At 37.7% G+C, this 22,856-nt stretch overlaps 1 protein-coding gene across 6 annotated transcripts in view; it reads left to right on the top strand.

Moving 5' to 3' along the window:
• Positions 1-22,856, top strand: part of NTRK2 (neurotrophic receptor tyrosine kinase 2) — a 197,437-nt gene that overhangs the window by 65,297 nt on the left and 109,284 nt on the right. The window contains exons 12-13 of one of the 6 annotated variants that reach the window (XM_030968215.1): positions 12,890-12,961; positions 22,586-22,654. The exons of 3 other annotated variants lie outside the window; for them this stretch is intronic. In XM_030968215.1, coding sequence (XP_030824075.1) covers positions 12,890-12,961; positions 22,586-22,654 — 141 coding nt within the window. The remainder of the gene's footprint in view (positions 1-12,889; positions 12,962-22,585; positions 22,655-22,856) is intronic. 2 more of the 6 variants (XM_030968218.1, XM_030968216.1) reach the window with 2 other exon arrangements.

The raw sequence follows: 22,856 nt of genomic DNA, 5'->3' as shown, positions 1-22,856 counted from the left end.
TGCAGCTGGAAGGTGTCCATTTGTACCCCTTGTGAGGAGTGAGATCACAGATTTGCCTCCACATTTGACAGGGCCAGCCCCAACATGGAGACATGCCATGTACGGCCTTTAAAGTAGGAGAAATTTTAACTTTAGTTGTGGTCAGTAGATGTGATTCAAACTGGGAGAAAACATGCCTTAAAAAGCAGTAAATTGAGTTACTAGAACCCTTTATTTCACGTGGCAGCTCTCGGCATAGGAGCCGGTGACCGCAACTTTCACAGTTTTGTTCATCATTCATCGCACACACTGAAGTATACAGGGTATTACTATTAATATCACTACCAAAACACTCAATACATAGAGACCTATCTTGCAAAGTTTTCTTAGCCAAGGTGCAAAGCTCCATTCTTGGAACAAGTCATCTAAGTAGGACCTACTATCTTCTTTAATTTGGGCTGTCAGATCTTCCAGTTTTTGTATGCTTTTGTGGATGGATTCAGAATGGTCTGACAGGTTCATACAACACAATCCTTCCAATTCCTCACAACTTTGTTTTTGTGCCAGTAAAAGAAAATCAATTGCTGCTCTATTTTGAAGGGTAGCATGTCTAACACTATTAACATCGGTCAACATGTCACTGATTGCAGTGGATGTGGCATTAGTTTGTTTATTCAGCCAACATCCAACCCGACCTAATTGTTTCAATGCCATTGCTGAAGCCAGTTGGGGTAAAAGCAAACCTGCTGAAACCTTTTTCGCAACTTTCCAAGGCATGAAATAATTTTTACAGCTCTCATCATAATGACGAGCAAATCTTGTTCCCCTTTGTTTCTTTTTCATGACTGCTTTGGCAGTAAGTGCTATCACAGTGAGCATTCCAATGCTACATGGGCCACCTTCAAGGTGTGATGGAATGCCCTGCCAAGCCCTATCTCCACAAATGAACCAATATCCCTTGGGCAATTGTCATGGATATTGGTCAGCCTCAGAAAGCACATCCTAACTGTTTGAATGATTACAACAAAAACTTAAATTTCTGTATGCAAAATAATGGGGAGTAACATTGTACTTTGGAGGATCACCTTCTCGTCAATCACTAGCTGTAAATGTAAGAAAAAAACCAATGTTAAAGAACCATGGATTTCCAATTCTTGGGGTTCAGATACTGCTTTGGGAAGTTCTTTGGCCCAAACGTTCCAATTCAATGCAGGATTGTTCCTATTGTCAATTTCACCTGGCTCATGATTGGATTGCCTTTTGACCAAGGGCAAATCTTTTACTGGTGCACCAACTAGACAGGTTGAGAAAGGTTTTTTTGGTTCCGAATTAGACAAACATATAGTATCTGAGCCTGCTGCCTTGGCTAAGGTCACCCAAACATTTGTTTTTGGTTGTTCCACAGGCAAATCTGCACGACAAAAAACAATTAAAACCAACTAACCCCAGCATATAATTTGATTTTGCTCCATCCAGTTCATGAGCTAAGCTTTGGCAAAATCCTCACATATGTATCAATTTAAAAACCAAGATAGGTTTGTGCCTTTCAAAAGGTTACATCTGTGACTTGTAGCAATAGGCAGCACCAGAAATGTAACTTATAATAACATTCCTTTTTGCACGAGAGTCTGAACCAGAATCTGTTGACATCCCTTGCTTTTATTGGAGAGGGCTCTTGCAGTGTTTTGTCACACAGCTTCTGAAGCTGCACTGTTATCTCTTCTCCTGTGGCATGTGGGGATGTGCACTATGAGCTGTCCATGTTTTTTCTGTCTTCAGCTGGCCGTGATGTAGTTGTGTGTTTGTTGAATATCTCTCTAGTAGTTTGAAGGTGAAATTAAAACCTTTGAATTAGAAGGTCAAATCATGTCTTTGTGCCTACCCCAAGCAAAACACTTCTGCCCGTGGCTGTCTTGGAGGCCTGTAAGCTCTCACTGCTGTTAGTCATTTTGGAGAATAGTAGAGAGCCTCCCCTGCTAATTCCACTTTCTGTGCTTTTGAATGCTGGCTTGCCAGCTAGGCAGGTGTTGTAGCAGCTTTTCATGATGCCTGGAGCTTGTGCATTGCATCTGCTTTTGCAGTGGCCTCTCCCAGCGTGCTCCAGGCAAACATTAATGCAGACTATTCTGCTGCCATCGCAAGAAATCATGCAACCTGCCAGTGGCTTAGTAAAGCCCGGGTGCCTTAAGAGTGCAGGTTGTGAGTCAGGTGGATGGCACAGGGCCTGTTCCTGCCCAGCAGCTGTGAGTTTCAGCGATACAGCTATTAAGCACAAAGGTATCACCTCTAGCACATGCAATCTTTGTGATGTGGTGTGGCAAAGGTGTTCTGGTATGCGCTTGTTCTGTGCTAACACAATCCCTCAGGCAGATGCTTTTGGCTCATGTCAGAGGCAGGGCGATAGATGTTTGTCTTGGTTTGAAAAGACAGGTGTCTGTTAAGGAAGGCAGGAGCCTTCCTTGAAATATAAAAATGTAAACCCCCTCCCTCTGAATTATTATCATTTTGAAATTAAGGGGCTCTCAGGCAAAGATATGGGAATACAAATAGCAGTTCTTTACTAGGAGAATTTAAAAAAATACAAATGCAATAGTACAAGAAAAACAGAAAATAAACCACTGACAGGGTCAGAATACAACCTGACACCCTGTTGGTCAGGGTGTTGGTAGCAATCCAATTCAATGGTAGCTGCAGTCCTTCTGCAATGGCTGTGGTTCTGTTGAAGCAGTGATCCTGTAGAAGAGTGTAGTCTTCCTCTGAAAGTCCAGTGGTGATGTAGATGGGCTTGGTCTTCCTCTGGGAATCCAGTGGAGAAGACAGCTGCTCCTTTGGGAATCCAGTGGAAAAAGCCTGTCTCTGTTGTTCCAAGTCTCAGATTATATCCAGGTAGGAATGTTTGGCTCCTCCCCCTGGGCAGAGCATCTCATCAGATGTAATCAGCCTCTCACTAGATGTAATTTCTTTTAGTCATGCAGTGAGACTCAATGGCCCATTAGCAGAAGATATCTCCCCAGAGAGAGGATTGGTTGTGAAAGACATAAAGAAAACTGCCCGATTAACAGAAGGGAACTGCCCCACCTCTGACAGATGGCAAATAGCATACACACGTATCTTACAACCCAGGACAATGTTTCATTTGGTTGGACCAACATGGCTGTTCCTGTGTTCTGTGCTGCACAGAGGAAGACTGATGAGAGAGGAAAACTTTCCTTTCTGTTTGTTAAGCACCGTGTTGTTTTGGTAAAGTATAAAATAAGTACATTTTAGCAAAGCAATAGAATAGTTTTGAATTACTTATGGTTGACTTGAAGTGCAGCTCAGCAGATAATCTATCATGAAGGCAGAGGAATCAGAGGAAATATTCTTGCTTTCACTCCTTGGCAAAGCAGGCCATACCTGAGTCTTGGACACGGCATAGTCTACAGGTTCTGTGGCAAGTGCAAGAGCAGCATAACAGCAAACCAACTAAGAAGCTGAGGTATGTTTTTGCTTTCAGACTGTTGAGCCACTGTGTCATAAGGACATGGAGAAATTTGAATAATTTGCTTTTCCTTTTGGTGTATTCAGACAGTTCCTCAGGTCAGAGTCTGCATGTTCCTGCACAGACTGGAAATGTCTGTCCAGTTGTACAGATCAGGCCCAAGGGTGTCAAATTCAAATAGTGAGAAGTTGGTAATCCTGGGAGAAGAATGAGACTGTCTTTTTCTGCCAGCCTGCTGGTGTTGCCTGTGGTAGCTCTGAGCTGACAGTGTGTACCTTCCTGGTGCTAAAGGAAGAGGGATTCCATGTGTTTACAGTCTTTATGCAATTGGCTGTTACCCCTGTCCATGTTCTCTGAAAACTGTTCATGCTGCAGCAGGCATTCAGTATTAATCACAGCCACCTAGCACTTAAGTGATTAGGTTTTGAGGCCATGTTAAGTTTTACAAACTTCAGTTTTCTCCCAGCAGTCAGGGCAATGTTTTTACTAAGTAAAACCTATGCTTCTACCAGCAGGTTCTTTGACTGGATGAAGTGTAAAGATAGGCACTGTTCTTACTGACCACCACTGATAAAAAGGATGCTCATGTGCACCGTTATGTACACCAGCTGGCCTTGGAGCAGTGATCCTTGCCATTGAGGTCTCACACTCTGTGCACACCACATTAGTTCCTGTCATTTATTGCTTGCTTTTTAAGAACAAGGCATGGAGCTTCTGAGGGTTTTCTAGTGCCTCTTTCAGCTCCCCTAGTTTCAAGATTACTTAAATTTTGAATCGGTACTTCAGAGTTAGCTACTTAGGTACCCTGTCTTTTTCCAACTACATTCCATTGTGGGTGACTACTGATAAATTTTCTTCTCCATTCCAATCCTGAAAATGCAATCAGGATTGTGAGCAATATTATGAAAATGTTTTAAGTGAGATGTGTTCTTACAGTTCAACAGCTTGGTCACAAATTAGTTTGCTTCAATGTGAAGAGGAAAATTATAAAAAAAAACAAACTCTCAGCCACAGTGGCAGCTTCAGAATTCAGTGTCTGTTACCTACTCAAAGAGATATCTTGATGTTTTAAACTGAAGTAGTACCCGTACTAAGTGGGGGTATTTTTGAAGGGGATGAGGAACTAGGCTGCAGAGAATGCATCATTGGTATCTAAAAATGTTGATGTGGTTGTATCATCCTTCATAAATGACAAAAAAAGGTCAGTGAGCCAGAATGTTTTTTTACACTATGGCGCCTTTAACTGCTCTGCCAGTAAATTAGTGTAGATGGGAATCAGGTTCATTTAGGTTGATGGGGATCACCATTTCTTTGGGAAGAGAAGAGCTGCAGGCAGAGGTCGTGTGGTTGGCTGTGTCAGCTTCCATGTGCATCTGGGAAAGTAACATTGGAAACTAAATCCTCCCAGAGAACAGGTGGAACTTAATCTTAACCTTTAGCTCCTCAATTAACCTTGGCACTGTAACACTGGGTTCTGGATGAATGAACATCTTAGAGTGATTCTTAAGTAGCTTTTTAGATAGGGAATGAAATATGAGTGGTTTGTGGTATTACTGCTTCCAAATGTGGCAGGACTTAAAAAAAAGGTAGCAGTGAAGAACTCCAGGTAGCAAGGTCTCTTCTGAGCCTGCTCTGTCTTAGCTCTGTCTGTCAGAGCTATTCTTCTCTGTCTTAGCTACAAAAATCTTATGGAAGAGGGAGTTTAAGGAACTGAAATATCAGAGGGTGGCCTTAGCTGCTCTTCAGATGCAGCTGACTCCATTGGCTGGTATGTGTGTAAAGCACAAAATGTGTAGCAATAGGTATTTTGCTGGTGCCAGTAAGAAAACTGCACGAGCCTAGTAGTAAGCACAATACAGGTTGTAGATTGAACTGATGAATCCTTTTACAGAGCCTGAAGGGTCCATGTACATTCATATTTGTGGTCACATATGCTAGTGCATTCTTATTTTGGTGTATAGCCAGTCAGCTACAGGTAGATAAATATTTTCCTAAATGTAACTCAAAATAATTTACTGCTTCATTTAGCAGAATTTCATGGTTTTAATTTGTCCAGTATCGTCATAGTTTAGTCTTGAAAACCAAATACATCAATTTTTAAAATACTACATGTCTTCACTGCTTATGATGCACAGTTTCTGGAATATGATTGCTGTTCTGGCACATTTATCTTGTTTAATTTCACTAAAAGGGATTGCTAATAATGCAGAAAAGGTCTAAAAGATGATCAATCTAGGATGTAAAAATATGGAAAATTAACTTCACTTGATTTTGCATGATTATTGCAAGCAGAGCAAACAGATTCAGTTTTCCTTTTCTGCACTATAATGTTTTCTAGTTCTTTGTGTAGAGCTTCATCTGTCTTATGCGGCGATACCTGTGTTTGGAGATTCCACATACTAGTGTCATCTTGACTACTACTTCATGAAGAAAATTACATTGTCTCCTTTCTGAGAAAGACTGTAAGGAATTCAATAATTGTAAGCAAGTGTAGTGTGTGGCAGTTTTGATTGAATAAATAGTTCTGAACTGTAAATCATACAAAACTCTAGGCACAGAAGCTGAATGATATGTTAAAGTAGTAGGAAATAAAACTGTCATGGGTCAAGAGTAAGAGTCATGGGTCAACTGTCATGGGCTGAGCAAGGTTTTGGGTACACACAAAGCTGACTCTAGTCAGAAGAATAGTCCAAGAATAGCAAACCAACTAGCAACAGGAGGTGAACCTCCTACAAATCAGTCATTAAGCACAATGAAAAACACAGTTAAAAGCTTCAGAATTAGATAGGATTACTTTTTTCCAGAATAAAAACCAAAAAAGCCCAAACTTGATCTTATACATGACCAGAGAAGTGATGAAGAGAGTGAGAGGGAAGTGAAAATAGAGGCAAGGAAGCACAGAAGAGGAGGACTTCAGGTCCAAGGGAGAAGACTAGAAAAGGTGTGCAGGTAGGGAATTTCTGAAGTTGTGATGAGGAAAGAAGAAGAGAGGCTGTGGTGTAACTAAGAGAAAACAAGCCAAAGAAGGCAAAAATCACACCCTTTTCCAATTTTGTACTGGAAGGACTGATTATATTCTTATTACAAAAAGAAGAGTGTGAATGGACTAAGATAGGAGCCCAGAGCTGTGTAAGAGTTGCTGGGATTGAAGATGCCGTATTTGGTTGTGATGGGGAAGGTGGGATTCACTTCAGTTCTGTTGGAAGCATGACAAAAACAGGCATAGTGTGATTTCTTGTCTGTCTGGGGAAAGTCCCAACCAGGCTTTGTAATGGTCCATGATGTCATGAAGAGAAGCCAAAAAGAAAAAAAAAAACAGTGAGAAAGTTAATGAAGAAAGGAATGAAAGCAAAAGAAAACCCCGAGGGGAGAGGATTGAGAGCTGTGGAGAGTATCATCTCTGATGACGTGAGAGAGAGGCCTGATAATGTATTGCAGAACAACAATGTAAGAGCTTTTTCTAAGTGCAGATGGTCTTGGAAATGTGTATTTTACAGGTATTTTGCAAACACTTCCAGACTTTGTTCAGGCACCATGACTGGGCCCAGGAGCTGCTCTGAGCTCAGTAACAGCAGAGTGAAAGTTTGGGAAGCTTGCTTTTTTCTTGTCTCTAAAGGCTGCCAAACTGAAATGAAGCTCTTGTAGTCATACAGCCTCACTGTATGGTCGTGAGGCTGGTTTGTTAGTGTGGAATTTGATACCAGAAGATATCTGTGTTTCAAAATAATATCATGGGACCAGAGGAAGATGTCTGTTTCTGTTGTAAGTGATGTCCTGCTGCTTAGTTATTAACTGTGTCCTGCAGTCACCTGTTTTACATGGTGCCCCTCATTGAATCTGCATAGTCTTGAATTCCAACACACCTTTTTAAGAAAACCAAACAAAAAAAGGAAAGAAAAATTAAAATATTGAACCTTGAACTTGGGATACACCAAGGCCAGATCAATGTCACTAAAGATGCAGGGCCAAGAAATGTGCTTCTTTTGCCTCAGCTACTATGGTCAATAAGGTAGGAAGCTGAGATAGCAAAGCTTTGTACAGTGGCATTCAGCCACGAGATTGGCTGTGAACATATCCAAGAATACAGTAGCAAATGTAATCAGCAGCCAGACTTTTCTCTATTTCAATGAATACAGTGAATTTCAGTGTGTACAATATGTACAATTAAAATAATGAATGCAAAAAAAAATGAGGCTTCTCCCACCCACCACATGCATCATTGTTCATGTAGAAGCAGCTGATTAGAACTGTGGATCAGCTGTGTAAAATTAGAAGGATGGCTTGTTCTGGCATGGTGTTGGGTGCTGTAGGGTTCAACCAGCAGTGAGACAAATCTCTTTGCCCTAGCCTGTCTTACTGCTTTTTCCGCACCAGAAGCACGACTGATGGAAATAGGAGCCACCTGTCAGTGCAGAATCAGCACTGTGATAGATGCCACAGATAGGAGATTTGTAACATGCATAGAAGGGCAAAGTTTTGTCCTTGGTCTGTAAATTACTTTATACATAGGATTGTATAGCGATCATTGTTTGCAAACCATTGCAGGTCCTCTCTGACCTGTAGTTAGGTGGCTGTAGGAGTTATAGCCAAGATTTCAAACTTTTTTTACAGACATATGTTCCACTGCCTTTTATTCCTCCTTGATTTTTTATAAAAACAGCCATGGGGCTGAACACAGACATGTGACCAAAGTGAGAGGGTTTTTAATTTGAAATTTAAGGGGAACAAGATATTTAATTATGGTCTTTTAATTTGGAATATTCTTTTTCTGGTTTTATCAGAAAGAATTAATTCATAGGTGTTATAAACCCTTGGATATGGCATTTAGGTATTGCCAGTTCATGGCATAGTAACACCTCATCATTCATTGCTTGAATCTTATGGAACAGACAGAGCTAATTCGCAAATGTAAGCTGAACAGAAACATTGTGAATGGTTCTTCTCTTTCTGTGTAGCACCATGTAATTCCTGTTGTGAAGCTCTTGCTGAACTTACTGTGTGGTCATACAGGAGTTTTGTGCTGGCACTGAAGGCGCATTTATTTCTGGCTTTGCTATAGAGTAGGTTTGTGCCTTGTCCTTCGCATGTTGTACTCATCTCTTTCCCTCTTAATGAGTGTCTGTATCATTGTATAGCTCACGGTTTCTTACCTCTGCTCTTTTAATCTTTTTTGGACTTTTTTTACTAGCATACAAAAATGCGTATTTCCATAGTGTGAGCAGAAGTGTTGCATTTCAGAGTTCAGGGCTAGAGGGATAATCTCCTTCTGAATGTATTTATTCCAGTATAGAATTTTTAATCCTCTATATACTTGGTGTAAGATAATGTTTGGCTTATTATCTCATTACATTATTTCTGTAATTATTAAGTAAAGAAACTGCTGTGTTACTGTGGTGAGGTTTTATATCCTATTAGCGTAGAAGGCAACTGAATCTAATTCTAGTAGTAGCACTTCCTACCATCGTCAATGTTACCATATTATCCTTGGTAAAGATGGCATTTCTAATCTCTAGACAGTGAAAGTATTGGTAATTAAATAGGCAATTAAAGGGAAACTAATCACATGGATGTTTTGAAAGTAACCAGTTTCTCTCACACATGAACTCACTGTCTTAGACAACACTGTGCACTCCTTTGTGCTGGCACAGCCTGTATACTTCTGCTATTGCACTGCTGTGTGACAGCTTTGAGGACAGGAGTCATCACATTTATTCCTTCTTGTAGTGGATGATAAACAAAAAAATCATTTAGTACTTCCACCTTGCTGGGTTTTGTTGGGCTGTGTCTCTTTAAGAGGAAATTCCTACAGTCAGTGATCTTTTGGCTGTTGGATGTTTTTCTTCAAGTTCACTTGGTTTGATCATATTTAAAAAGAAATCTTGGCTTCATAGTTTCCCATTTTTAACATGGTTGATTTGTTTAATGAAGGTATCAGAAAAATAGTTTTATAAACAAAATTATGACTTCTGTCCAGAAGTACATTAATAGGGGATGATTTTCTTTAGGACTGCTAGATGAGCCAAGAGCAAAGGAGGGTGCTTTGTGTACAGTAAATTGCACCATGGCAGGACCTACTGAAGAAAAGCTGTTGGAGACTGTCTGTAGGAAACGAGGCCATAGAAGAAAAACTGAGGAATATGTTGAGGAGGGAAAACTCAGTAAGAAGGAGGATGAGTACAATTTAAGATAAATAAGGAGAAAATAATCACACATCTTCCTATGTTTTATCTAATGGTAGGCTTTTTGCTCCCCATTTACTTCTCTCTATCACTTTAGTGCTAATCAATACAAAACAGCAGTTATTAGAATTTTTCCTGCCACACAAATTATAACTTTTCATATAATTTTATGTTGTTTCATTCTATAAAGAGCTTTTCTTTAAAAATCAACAACCTAAGCATCTCCTCTTTTAGGGCCAAATTCCTCATAGAAAATATGCTCGAAGTTCTTTCAGTCCTAGGAATTATCAAAAGACTGGAAAGTCACATTCTGCCTCAGTGGTACAAACAGAAATATAGTAGTAGCACAGACAATTAATAGCATCTTTTACTCATTTACAGTAATTAAGATAATATGAGAAAACACACATACACACAAAAACATATATATATATGTGTGTGTGTGCATTTAAAAGTATATGTAACATTTATGTTGTTAAGGGTTATACAGTCTGACATACACAAACTTTGAGTGGCAGTCTACAGGTTGTCTTCATGTTATCTTGAATGGATTTATAGTTTCTTTTCATGTATAGGTTGCATATGAACTAGTTTTGCAGAAGCCAAAAGAAAAATGTACATGGATATGTAAAAAACTGGAGTTAGGAGCATGCTGTGGGAGCTCATTAATGATTCAGAATGGTTGGTTTCAGTTTTCCCTCCTTCCTTTCACAAGGCAAAAGCCAGTCAATAGTTTTCTTTCAAGGTCAGAACTGCTGCTTGGTGTCTGTCCTTCTCATAACCCTTGTCCAGTCATAGAAGTGTTTTGGAAGATTTAATTACTATTTTATTCAAGATTGTCATCAATAACTCTTAGCATAGTTGGACTCTGACAGAAAGTCACATTATTACTGGAGAGGGCTCTGCTCTGATCCAGCTACAAGGGTGCTGCTTTTGTGAACAGCGTCATGTCAGGCATGAAAGAGGCTTTTAGCCTGCCATCCTATCTCCAGTAATACTGTGGTTGCATTATGGACAGGAAAGCTGCTAAGCAACGTTATGTATCAATTATTTGATTTTGCAAGAGTTGTAAAATAGAGTTGAGTTTGAGAAAATTTTCTGTCTTTGCAAGGGAAAGGTTGTTTCCGTTGCATGGGCAATGATGCTTCTTAATGTGTTTTGGTAGTTTGTTTTCCAGAGCTGCATGTGAAATATATATTTTAAAAAATATTAATATGGTTTTTGTCTGCCTTTTTTTCTAGATTTTTGATACATTTCTTTTCCCTTATTTAGAACTAAGTTCAATGTAGGCTAAGTAAATATGTTACATGCTCATTAATTAACCTCACTTCCTGAAGTTATATTTTAAATCCTAAGGGGAGTACTAGATCCAGTATTTTAGTTGCAGTAAAGGAAACAATGCTCCTTTAATGGCAGTGGAAATATTTGTCCCTGTAAAATATCTTTCCTGTTTTGAAAAACATCATAAACAATCAGAAATACAGAAAAATATTTTAATATCTTTTGTTTAGAATTCTGTTAGAGTATTCTCTCAGCCAAGTACTTTCTTTCTGAATAAGCTGCCAAAATAGAGTTTTGATGCTTTGTCAAAAAGCAAGCAAGACTGTGAATCTTTCCTTAAATGCTTCTGTTTTCACAAAGGCATCATACTGCTTTACACTGTCTGCTTTTTGAAAATTAAATTCTGTGACTTTAAAGTGATGTTTAAGATCTGTTGGCTTGAGTAGAATGAACTGAATATATTTGCAGGAGCTAAAAAGTCTGGTCTAGTATAATTTTTGTGTTGGCTGAAAAATAATAAATAACACTCAGGCCTCTTCCTTTTCCTGCCTTTTAGGAAAATCTGGACAAGATAAAGCTCAAAAGTCATTACAGAGTTTAGAGTTATCATAATAATTCCAGGAGCAAGCTTCTGGAACTCAGCTTTATTATAGAATATTATTAATTTAATCACACTTGCTGAACATGATGGATCCAAATTTGCTGTTGATCATAATCCTGAATCAGTCAAAGAATGTCCACAGTTCACTTTGCTCATTCCACTGACATAATATTTAATATGGCCTAAATCAATTCTTTATATATTCTATTGATTTTATGGTGTTCATAAAATGTGAGTGATAGAAAATCTGTTTCTATTGCTGTTTTTTTTATGTTAATGCAATTTCCAAGGAAAAGGCTCTTCAGTGACTCATATGAAATATGTTGGAGGGAGTTTGTATGTACATATATATATATAAATGTGCAGTTAACAAATTTTCAAGTGGTATAATTTAAATAGATTATTTAAATCGAGTCTTGCCATTTGGTTGGGATTTGCTTTTATATATTTTTTATTTTTAGGTGTTTGTCCCTACATTGAATTTATAACCTATGTCCAGATCTGCTGGCTACAGATCTGCTGCCTTTGCATGGGAAGTTAATAATTTTTCATGTTGCAAAGAGTACTCAGCACTGAATTTGCAATTCTTCTGTCCACATTTGTGTGATCTCAGCCACATGCTGAGGTGCCTTGAAATAGAACAGAGGGAGATTTGGATACCTGCTGTTTAGCTGCATGGCTACCTCCTGCCTTCAGCAAGGGAGCACCAGGGTCTCTGGCACAACAGCGGGGCACTTGCAGAAGCTTTAGGCAACACAAGTTGGTTATAGGTTACTTTCAGTTCTGGGCATGAGGAGTAGCAGCAGCTGCTGTACAAACTGTTTCAATGTTAGGTAGTAGGGGGTTTGCCTCTATGTGATACCCACCAAAAGCAAAAGTCCTGGACAAGACCATAAGAACCAAATAAAACAAAAATGCTTCATGCAGTATGACCAAGCCTTGACTCTGATTTTTGTGCAGACTATTAGTACCACAAGTTTGTGTTTCCAGGCCAAGAATATACACCAAGAAGTATTTGGCTGAAGAATATCTCCTTGCTGCTTATTATAAAGCATGATCTTGCAATTTTTAATAAATATTTTTAAGTGATGTGTGCTTCTATGGCTCTAAAACATATGTGCAATTTATGTCTGGTAGAATCTGGTCCAAAAAATACCAATAATGACAGTCTTTCTCATGTTATAGGTGGTTATGGGTGGTAAATGTGAAATGAGAACAATCTAAAAGTATCATAATGGATGTTTTCTGCAGTGTAGAAGGAAAAATAAAGCAATTTATGTAGAAATATAAACTTAAAAACTAGTAGCATTGGCAATTGCAAACCAAACTTGGCATTAATTGCGTTAATGGTAATGCATTCCATTCCAGTTCATGGTGAAGTAAAAGGAGTTGGTCTGGTAGATCAAATATGGCTTTCATTGCAAGACTGCGACAATGAAGGTGAGATAATAAAGCTATTCAGACTAACCCGTAAAGAATGTTATTAAATAGACCTGATTATTACTTATTCTTAGAACAGATGTCACTATAAAATACTACATATGTTTCAGTAATTTTTTCAGGATGCATGTATCCTGTTATGTATAGTTGTGTATACATGGATACATACATTTTTGTTTGAAAAAATATACATGCAGTCAAAATTGTGAATAATTAATGATGCATATTATGTTCCCTTATGAATCTGGGAAATTAATGTCAGGGTTTTGAACAGAACTTGAAAGCTATTTCTTTTCTATTGAAATATTTGAAAAATTGGGATGGTATAAATAACCATGTGAAAACATAAGTTGGTTTGCTCATTACAAATACGTTCTGAAACAACTGTTACGAATCCATTGGTGTAAGCAAACCTAGTTGTGTATCCAGGGAGATGTTGCAAATCTTGTGTTTTGACTTAGGCTAGTGTGTGGTTTGGGTGGGGTTTTTTAAAGTTTTTTACCATTTTTTCAATCAACATCTAATTTTCCAGTCCAGGCAAGAGTAAAATCACAAAAGCTCTCAAGTACCTTTAATGCATTTTTCTGACAGAATGACAAAAATTGCTTTATGTTCCATCAATAGTAATTCATGGCAACACGCCTAAATAATTACCATTGGCCAAATGCCAGACCTCTGGGCCCTACACTAACAAATACTGGTACAATCATTTTGAAAATTATAAATTCAGTTGCAATAATAGCATGCATCTCACATAACTGACTCACCTCTTCCAATTAACTTCATGTAATCAGAAATAACTTAGTCCTGCATTATCTCTTAAGTGGTCTCTCTGGACAGTAGTCACAGTGTGTGGTTTGCATATACTGTGTAATTTTACTTGGTTCTGGGGCAGTGCACAGCAGTCTTTGAGGTTATTTGTAATACCATCAAAGCCAATGGGACTAGGCTATGTTCTCTGGCCCACAGGGAAAGGCATAGATTGTACCCACAGGTTTAAAACATGCTTCTCCCTCATTCCTCAAGTAGGATGGCCCTATAAGTACTTGAAAAAATTTTGACACATTCTCTCCTTTGAAATGTACTGGAATATTTTATAGGAGAATGCTGTTTGTCTTAGGTCAAAATAGTAACTTACTTTAATATAGAATAAATAATTGTGAATAAACAAAAAGAAGATACACCCCCGCATATTTTTATTTACTGGCAAATATGTGCCCTGAACCTCTTTGTCTTTGAAGTGTTTACCTTAGCACATGGGCCTGGAAGCAAGTAGTCTTGCACATACTATTTACACCAGAGAGATTTTGGCATGTTAACTACTGTTTGGATTTTCTTGTATGTCTGTTCCACATCATCTTGTGTGTCTGAATCCACATGACTAGTCAGGTATGAAGGGGTCACTCAAGCTATAGTTTGCAGTAGCCTTGCTCCATGTAAGTCTTGAGTTTATTTTTGGGGGGGAGGCTGGGGACGTGGGAATGAGATGGGAACCCTGTCTTACGAAAGGAAGAAAGGCAGGTGTTAGCACTGTTGCTGGTTCTTTGCGCAGTGACTGTAGCAGAAGTGCAGAAAACCACCTTTGGCCAGCAATGGCCAGAGCATTGCCAGGTTCCCTGTGCTCCTGACTTGCAGTTGTTGCAGGCTGGAACACATTTAGTTTTTGGACCCCAAAAGTAGGCCTTCTGTCTGCCTGACCAAAGAAGAGTCAGGTGTAGTGTTATGCCTACTTATTGATTGAAAAGTCAGTTTGACTGGGAAGACTGAGTACTCTGCTTTTCTTGGTGCCTTTAGAGAAAGCATCAATCCTAAGGAAAAGCATCAATCTCTCTTCTTTCCGATGAAATATTGTTTATTTCAAATGCATTCCAAACATTTTGTTAACCTTAATACATGTACAAGATTATTCTTTTTGTAGAAAGTGGGAAGTTCAGAAGGCTCACCTCAGCAATGCTACAGTGATAACTGAGCAATAGAAATACTCCTTTCCTGGTTCTGTCTCTACAAAATTATATGACAGTAATATGCTGGAGAGTGGTTTTACTTGACCTGGTAACAGGACAGGAGTTAGGGTTTCACTTGCACAGAAAGGGAAAGGATATTTCTATTTCTGTTTAAACACCTTGGAAATTTTTGTTCCTAGCATGTCAGTGGTAGCCAGCACTCTTTGACTAACAAAGAGTATTCAGACAGAAATTCGAAGTCATATAACATATATGGCATCCTGTGTGCCAGATGTGGATGTAAACCCATGCACTCCACTTACAGGAATACAGTTTCAAATAAGAGAACAATCTTATCCACTGATTTGCTAATAGCCTGCTCTGGCAGCTATGGCAATTACACATGGTATCTATTATAGATTCACATCTCATTTATTTGATGTTAGCTAAATTTATAATTACATAGTATCACTTAGTAAAATTGTTTACTTTTACTATAAATGCGTGGGTCTACAGGTGGCAGTAATATGGGCGGAATTAGCACACTAAATGTACGTGATTTGTTGCATAAAAAGGGTGCTGTAAGAGGTAGAACTCGTTAATACAATGAGTGGAAACTTCCCTTTTCCCAAGACCACTTTCTTCCTCCTTTTCATGGTATATCCTGTGAAGAGTCCTCTTTGAATGGAGAACCATTTTGTGTCCATGTAAAACTGAGAACAGAGTAAAGCAAACCAAGGCTAGACTGGAATAAGTGCACGTGGTTTTCATAATGGCTCCAAGTAGATGGGATTCGGAAGATTCAAATTGCTTCAATTAGTACAGTTTTGTGCAGTATTTTTCCTTACAAATATTCTCCATCTTCTGTATTGGGGAGGGATTCCAACATACTGTAATATCCAGGGAGAAAGAAAAGATTATGGAGCCTTGAAATATGTGCAGGACCTGAATGCACATTCTTCAAACTGCCTACAAGTGTATGCAAAACTTCAAGATGACTTTTCAGGAATGCAAAACCAGGCCTTGAGGTTCAGGAGGAAACATACTGTGCCTCATCCTTCACCACTCTCAAAGGCCATGTGTTACTGCCGAGGACTATTTTAGCTAAGCTTCAGTGGACAGCAACTTGAAGGTTGTCTCTTTCCCGTTCTGTGACATTGGATTTGCAGTAAGAGATATTCACTCTTTTGACTTTTTCCCTGGTGAAAGCCATGGGTGATTGGCCACCAACTGAACGTAACTCCATTCACCAACACTCTGTGGGCTCAGCTGTCCAGATGTTTTTTAACCCTGAGAACAGTGCACTCATCCAAGCCATGACCAGCCAGTTTCTCCAGGAGAGTGCTGTGGGAAATGCTTTGAAAGGCTTGACTAAAGTACAGGCAGACAACATCCATAGCCCTTCCCTCATCCATCAAGTGCGTTGCCCTGTCATAGATGTAGACCAGGTTTGTCAGTCAGAACCAACATCTCATAAATACATGCTGTGTGGGCCCAATCACCTGTGGTACCTACATCTTAAGTTTTCAATCAAGAGAGAATTTGTGGGGTGAAATATTTGAGCCATTGTAACAAAATGGGGCAGTGATCTCTGATTCTGGACTTAGAAGCATGCAGAAGATGGAGGAAGAAGAGATGAACAGAAATCACGTAGTTTATCTTCATGTAGCATAATATTAATGGGACTAGCTAGAATTTGGCTCTTAGTTGTTTGCTGTCAATCCATTATCTTGATCACTGACCACAATCAAGATAATGATGAGGTTTTTTAAAGAAAAATTGTTAATTGCCATGAGGAAGTACTTGATTAGTAGTGACTGTAAAGGAAGGCAGTTGAAATTAATGAAGTAATGAAACTCCATAATTGTTTTACTAGAAGCACTGAGTGATTATGAGATGCACCTTTTAAGAATTGTTCAGATTTCACAGACACAAGGTCAAATGTCATAGCAAGGAATATGAAGAATTGCTCAATAACAGCTGTGAGGACAGTAATAGATCAAAGGTGTTAATATTGTTGTAAGGGAACAGTAAGCAAAATAATCCCACTATAAATGAACATATGTGATACAGTTCCATAACTCCTATTGCGCTGTAACAAGCACTGTTTTTTCCCTAATTTGTATATAAAAACTCTCTTTCCAGCTCTTATTAAAAGGTCATATATTGAAAATGCAGAATATTTGAAATTACTGGAGATAACTGGATGGTAGGTTTGTCTTCAACATTTGGGTAGAGACAGAATGGTTTCAAAATTGACAGTGATTCTCTTTTTCAAAGGGGCAAGACATAATTATGCTGTGTCTTTCAAGTGCTCTGATCTTCCTTGTGGCTGTAAACTGAGACTTGTCAAATTTGTAGCTGTGTAGTAGCATTTCTGTATTTTACATGCATACCAATGAGTGCGTTTAAGCACAAATTCTCGGGATGTCATAAAGTAAAGGGCCTTCTTTCCTAAGAGCTTTGACTTTTAAAGTACTTGCAGGAAGCTTTGAGAAAGCATCCCTTGATTTATTGATTGATCTCTCAGGCATACAGTGTTTCATGCAAATGAACTGTAAAATAACCTGCAGATATCCAATTTTTAAAGTGTGTATGCAAATAGTAATTGCTACACTCTTTCCTGTGAGTTGGGTTTCTACTAATGCACATATTCTGTGGTTCTGTGGGGAGCTGTTGTTAATGCCGGGTTCTGTTTCCACGTCTGAGCAGTTGCTTATTCACACTCTCTCTTTTTTCCTTTAACTGTCCCTGAATTAGAAGCTCTGTAAAATATATGTACTGGCTGTCTCTCAGTAATGGTGGTTTGGGCTTCAGTTCTTAATGTCCTTGACTGACTAATCAATAGAAGGCAAAACAACTGCAGCATGAGCAGCAGTACTGTAAAAGGAAACTTCTGTTTGATATTGCACTGGAAGTCATGAGGGTAATGACTCTCATTGAGAAAGATACAATATTTTCTCCTTCAAGAGTGCAGAGCGCAAATATTTTCTTTTCTGCTGCCTGCTTGGAAAATTAGCATCATATCCAATGCATCATACTGGGAAATAAAATCAAAAGTCAAGATCAAACTAAAGAACAAGAGATTAAGATGTTAAATGATCCTTGTTAAGAGTGTAGAGGACTGTTAATGCAAAATATTTTTGGTCTCTAAAATGTTGAGTAAAAAGGTCCAGTTTTATCATCTCTTATTTCTAACTTCTTTTACACTAAGAACAACTTTATGAGGTTCTATACCTAAGTATGTGTAATTCTACTTGACCTCCATTCTCATTTCATAAACTTCTAGATTAATGAAACAAACAATTAAATAGTTTGAATACTGGCTGCAATACTGACATTGATGACTACAATTTTATTATGCTTATTTGGAAATCTAATACAGGTGGAAGCATCCATAAAATTACAAGCCATGTATCCTTATCTGTGGAGCATAAATTTAGACATTAGAGGAAGAGACAGTTATAGTGGAAAATAAATCTTTATAAGATACTGTATATTTTGAAGAAACTTTTAGCTTTGGGTTACTGTAAATAGTCCTGAGTTTAATATGATTGTGTGCTACCTTCCTGTTATAAGTAATTGGAGCATATAAGAGGGTCAAAATTCTTTATCTTGATGTATAACTTCATGGGTCAGACTATTTAGTCTCTTCTGGTCCTAGTTTACCCATTTACTAAGTAAATTTGGTTACAGGAAAATTGGATCAGAAAATAGAGACTAATGTTGAATTCAGCTACAGAATTTTCTGTGAATTCCTGTCCTCCAATAAATTGATTTTTTTGTCTTCTATACATGCTTTTATCGTTAGGTTAAAAAAGTAATATTTATGCTTGTCATTAGAGCTCTTAATTATATGAATTAAAAATATTCTTAGTACTTCATGAGGTAAAAACTATTTTTAGATGAAAGAAAAAAATTGCAGTGAATGTTTATATTTTTGTGCTCTGAAACAAAAGGCAGTATCAAGCCTGGTGCATGTAAAATCTGCAAAATCCTAAGAAATGGTACATGTTTCTTCAGAGAATTTTATCTTCTGCTGCTGTGTAGGCATTGCTCTAGGACATTATTCTTCCTTGTGCAACAAAAGTTCTGCAAAAGCTATCCAGGAGTCTCTTCTCACTTTCCAACAAAAGTTAGGTGACATTTTGTCCTGATTTTGCCACAGCATTAGCCAGCACTGCTCTTTGAAGAAATGGCTCAGATCCAAGAAGCAATTAGAACTAGGAATAAATGGTTTCATTTTCTTTCCTTCTTGAAATGAGAAACTGACAAATTTTTTGAACTTTCTCCATAGGAATCACAGTTCATGTAAAAAGAATTAAGAGATACATGCCGTGTATGCTCATTTAGTCCACACTAGAAAAAGTAAAATGTACGTTGATTTTTGATTCAAATGCTTTGTTTAGATCAATGCCACAAACAATAATTTGAATAAACCTTATGCAAACCTTATGCAATATTAGAATAAGTGTTATGCACTTGATGAAGACAGATTATAGGATGAAACTTAACGTCATAGAAAGTTTCAGTTGTTCAGCACTTCTTTTGCTTGTACTTTCCCTTGAATGATTTGGTTTACATACATGGTCTCCAAATTTATGCAACTCATATGTAAAGACATAATTGGCAAGTGGGATGTGAGTATATATAAAAAGTTTTGTATTCAATTAAGTCATCATTATGGGAAACATTTAATTAGACAGAGTGTAGGTCAGGTTGTTAATGACTAAGAAAGACTGACTTCAGACCTCCAGTTTATTACAACATTGAAATAATGTATTTCAAGTCATGTTGGAGCAAGAAGGATTTTAGGCAACTAAAATTTAGCATCCTGCTTTGTGAAGAAAGTTCAGAAGATAACCATCATGTAACATTTTCCTTCCTGAATGACTTAGGTAGTGGCTTGTAGGGAACATAACCAGTGACAAGAAATGTGATTAATATTTTTGGGATAGGTAGAAATTGAGTCCATGAATGTGCGACTATCTCAAGAACAGTCATTTTCCCAAATATGTGAATTAGATGTTATGATGCATATGATGTTACAATGCCGTTGACTGCTCAGTTTTTTTTTTGTGTGCTGGTTGAAGATGGAAAAAAATTGGCTTCTTTGCATTTAAAAATGGTCATTTTTAAAGGCTCTTCTTTCAAAATCAGTACAGTAGGTATAAAGGTAGGGGGTTTGCTGTTGTACTTTTCCTTTCATGCTTTTCTCTCTGATGAATCAAAAAGCTGGGAACAGTTAGTTTGAGGCATTTTATCCAGCCCCAAATCAGAGTAAAGTCACAGAACAGTACAGATCATCCAGTATCTGAGATACAGGTCTGCAAATCTTATGAGATGGTCAACTGTGGTACTTCTAGAAAATAGGATTTAAAAAAAGTCCTCACTGGTAGCTCAACTGGATCCTTATTAATAATATAATTCAAACTACTCTTTCTATTAAGCAGTTAGGCTTAAATTTGATGTTCCCAAAATAGTGTACTCCAGATTCTTTATGATGTTTGTTTAAAGACTAGTAATTAATTCAGTGCTGATTTCAAAGCTTTTTGAATGAAGAACTGCTATTGGAAGTAAAGTTTTCACATTTTAAACTACTTATTATTTTCTTTACTGTCTTGGACAAATTTGCATTTCAGAGAGACAGATACATAATGTTCCTTTAAAGGATGAATGAAGTTCTGTCATTCCTTGTACAGGGAAGATGAATAGTTTTTTTTCTGTCTTCCACTTTCATTTTGACGTTCTTTTATTTTTATTCTTTAGTGTACTTTCCTCTGCAAGTCTGAGTGGCAGCTTATATAACAGCAGTGTACTTTTAAAACTAATATTAAACTCAGAATCTAGCACCTCAGCAGCAACTCAAGCCAAAATCAAGCTTTGCCTCAGCCTGTCTAACTGACTCCATTTAAACTCTGAGAAGTCAAACGGGAAGTGGCATCCCATTTAGAAATCATCTTCTAAATATGTACTGTCCATAATATTTTGCCTCTGTTAGCTCAATGTCTCCAAATAATCAGAGATCCAGTATACAAATGAAGTTTTGTTTTTTAAAGCACTTCTGTTCAGTTTCTGCATCCTTATATTTGTCCTGTTTCGTTGCTCCATTCTCCCACTCCACCCCACTCCTGACAATTATTTTGTATTCATATATCCTTTTCTATGTACTGCACCTGGTTTCTTTCCTTGTTTTAGTGATTAAAGTTAGTAGACTCTCATCTTTTTTCCACTTTTCTCTTTCTTTTTACCCTTTTCCTTTCTTTCTTTCTTTTTTTTTTTTGATTCCTTTCTGTTACTTAGTTTTTTCCTTAAAATATATTTTTATTGTGATTAATTTTTCTGCCTTCAATAGGATTTGTAGGATTCCCTTCCCCTTGAGGGCTTCTTTGCTCCTGTAGGCTGCTCAGTCATAGGTCTGAGGTTTCTCCCCATAGGTATGAGGTTTCTCCCATAATGGTTGTTTTAGATGCCACGGTTGGCTACCAGGGTTACTAAAATACACACAAATGCAACTAAGAATATAGAATAATAGAATCACTTTGGTTGAAAAATATCTTTAAGATCATCAAGTCCAATCATTAACTTAACACTACCAAGCCCACCATTAAACCATTTCCCTAAGCATCTCTGGTTGTTTACAAGAACACATCAGCTTGCCTTCCTTAAAATAGTTGTACCACTTTCCCCACACCTGTGGCCCTCCATCATAACTTATCGTGTGAAGTGTACAGTAGTTGTAAGAGATCTGGTTTGTACCTCTATTTTACCTGTGTACTGTACACTAAATACTAGTTCACTAGTTGACAACTTCTCGAATTAAAATTCAGAGGTGTCTTAAAACATAGCAATATGATTTCACTGTGACTGCAGCAGACCAGGTAAGGAATAACCTAAAAGTCAAAAAACCTTTCCCTTGCAATGGTTTGCTCTTGTGTTAAAAGTGTGGTATAAATGTGCGTTTTTGTGTAAATACATGTATGTGTCCTTTGTCTTAAGTTGCCAAGAACATATGCAATCTCCCATATTTAAGAAAGCAAAATTCCAGGAGAGGTCTGAATGACTTTGGAAATTCAAGACAAAAGTAGAACCCATGCAGTAGACTTAATTGTAGACTACTAAAAACCCCAATGATATTACTCCTTTTCTAACCTATAACTTCTAAATATCCTTCAGATAATTGCTTACTGTTCTGAAATGAGGATTTCTTCAACTGATACTCTATTTTTGTCTGTGAATTAGCAGGTTCCTTTGGGGTTTTTTGGCACCTTACATGAGACCTTAATAACTGTTTCAAAGAAAAGGCATTTTGCCACACACTTTTGGAAATGTGGGATTGTACAAAGCTAGCAAGTTCATCATCTGTATGTGTGATTACCTACTTCCAGGGTAGAAACAAACAAGAAAATGCAATGCACATGGATTAGTCATTGCTACTGACAGTGAAATTTAACTTTTCTTGAAGCTGATAGTGTAAGTCCCATTCATTGAAAGCAAATAAAGATTTGGCTCTGAATTGTTTAGATTTCTATGGAATATGGGTAAGATTTCAGTCTTCACAAACACTTGTTATTAAAACAAGATTAAAAAGCCCAAAAAACCAGACAAAAACTATTATTGAAGTTTACACTTGCTGACTAATAGTAAAACTCTCACATGTGTTTTTTTCAAATGTTCTTAGAACAAGTAATGGTGGCTGTCAACAGTGATGTACATAATAACTCAACTGCATCAGATAACAACAGACTAGGTAAGGCAATGCTGTTCTAGGAAGTATTTGTGCCATTAAGTCAGCTAGCTGAATTCCACACAGGACCCTATGTAGGTTTTAAAAAATTTTTGTCCTTAGCCAGTCAGGTAAGTTTTGGGTATAGGTTTGTCCTTCATTTCAGACCAGAACACATCCTGGGAATTTTTATGTATTTCAATGTACCATCATATTTAGTTGTTGA

This window comes from Camarhynchus parvulus, chromosome Z (assembly GCF_901933205.1).
Source record: "Camarhynchus parvulus chromosome Z, STF_HiC, whole genome shotgun sequence".
NCBI lineage: Eukaryota > Metazoa > Chordata > Aves > Passeriformes > Thraupidae > Camarhynchus > Camarhynchus parvulus.
Note: the sequence above shows the minus strand (reverse complement) of the source record. Positions and strands in the feature narration are given on the sequence as shown.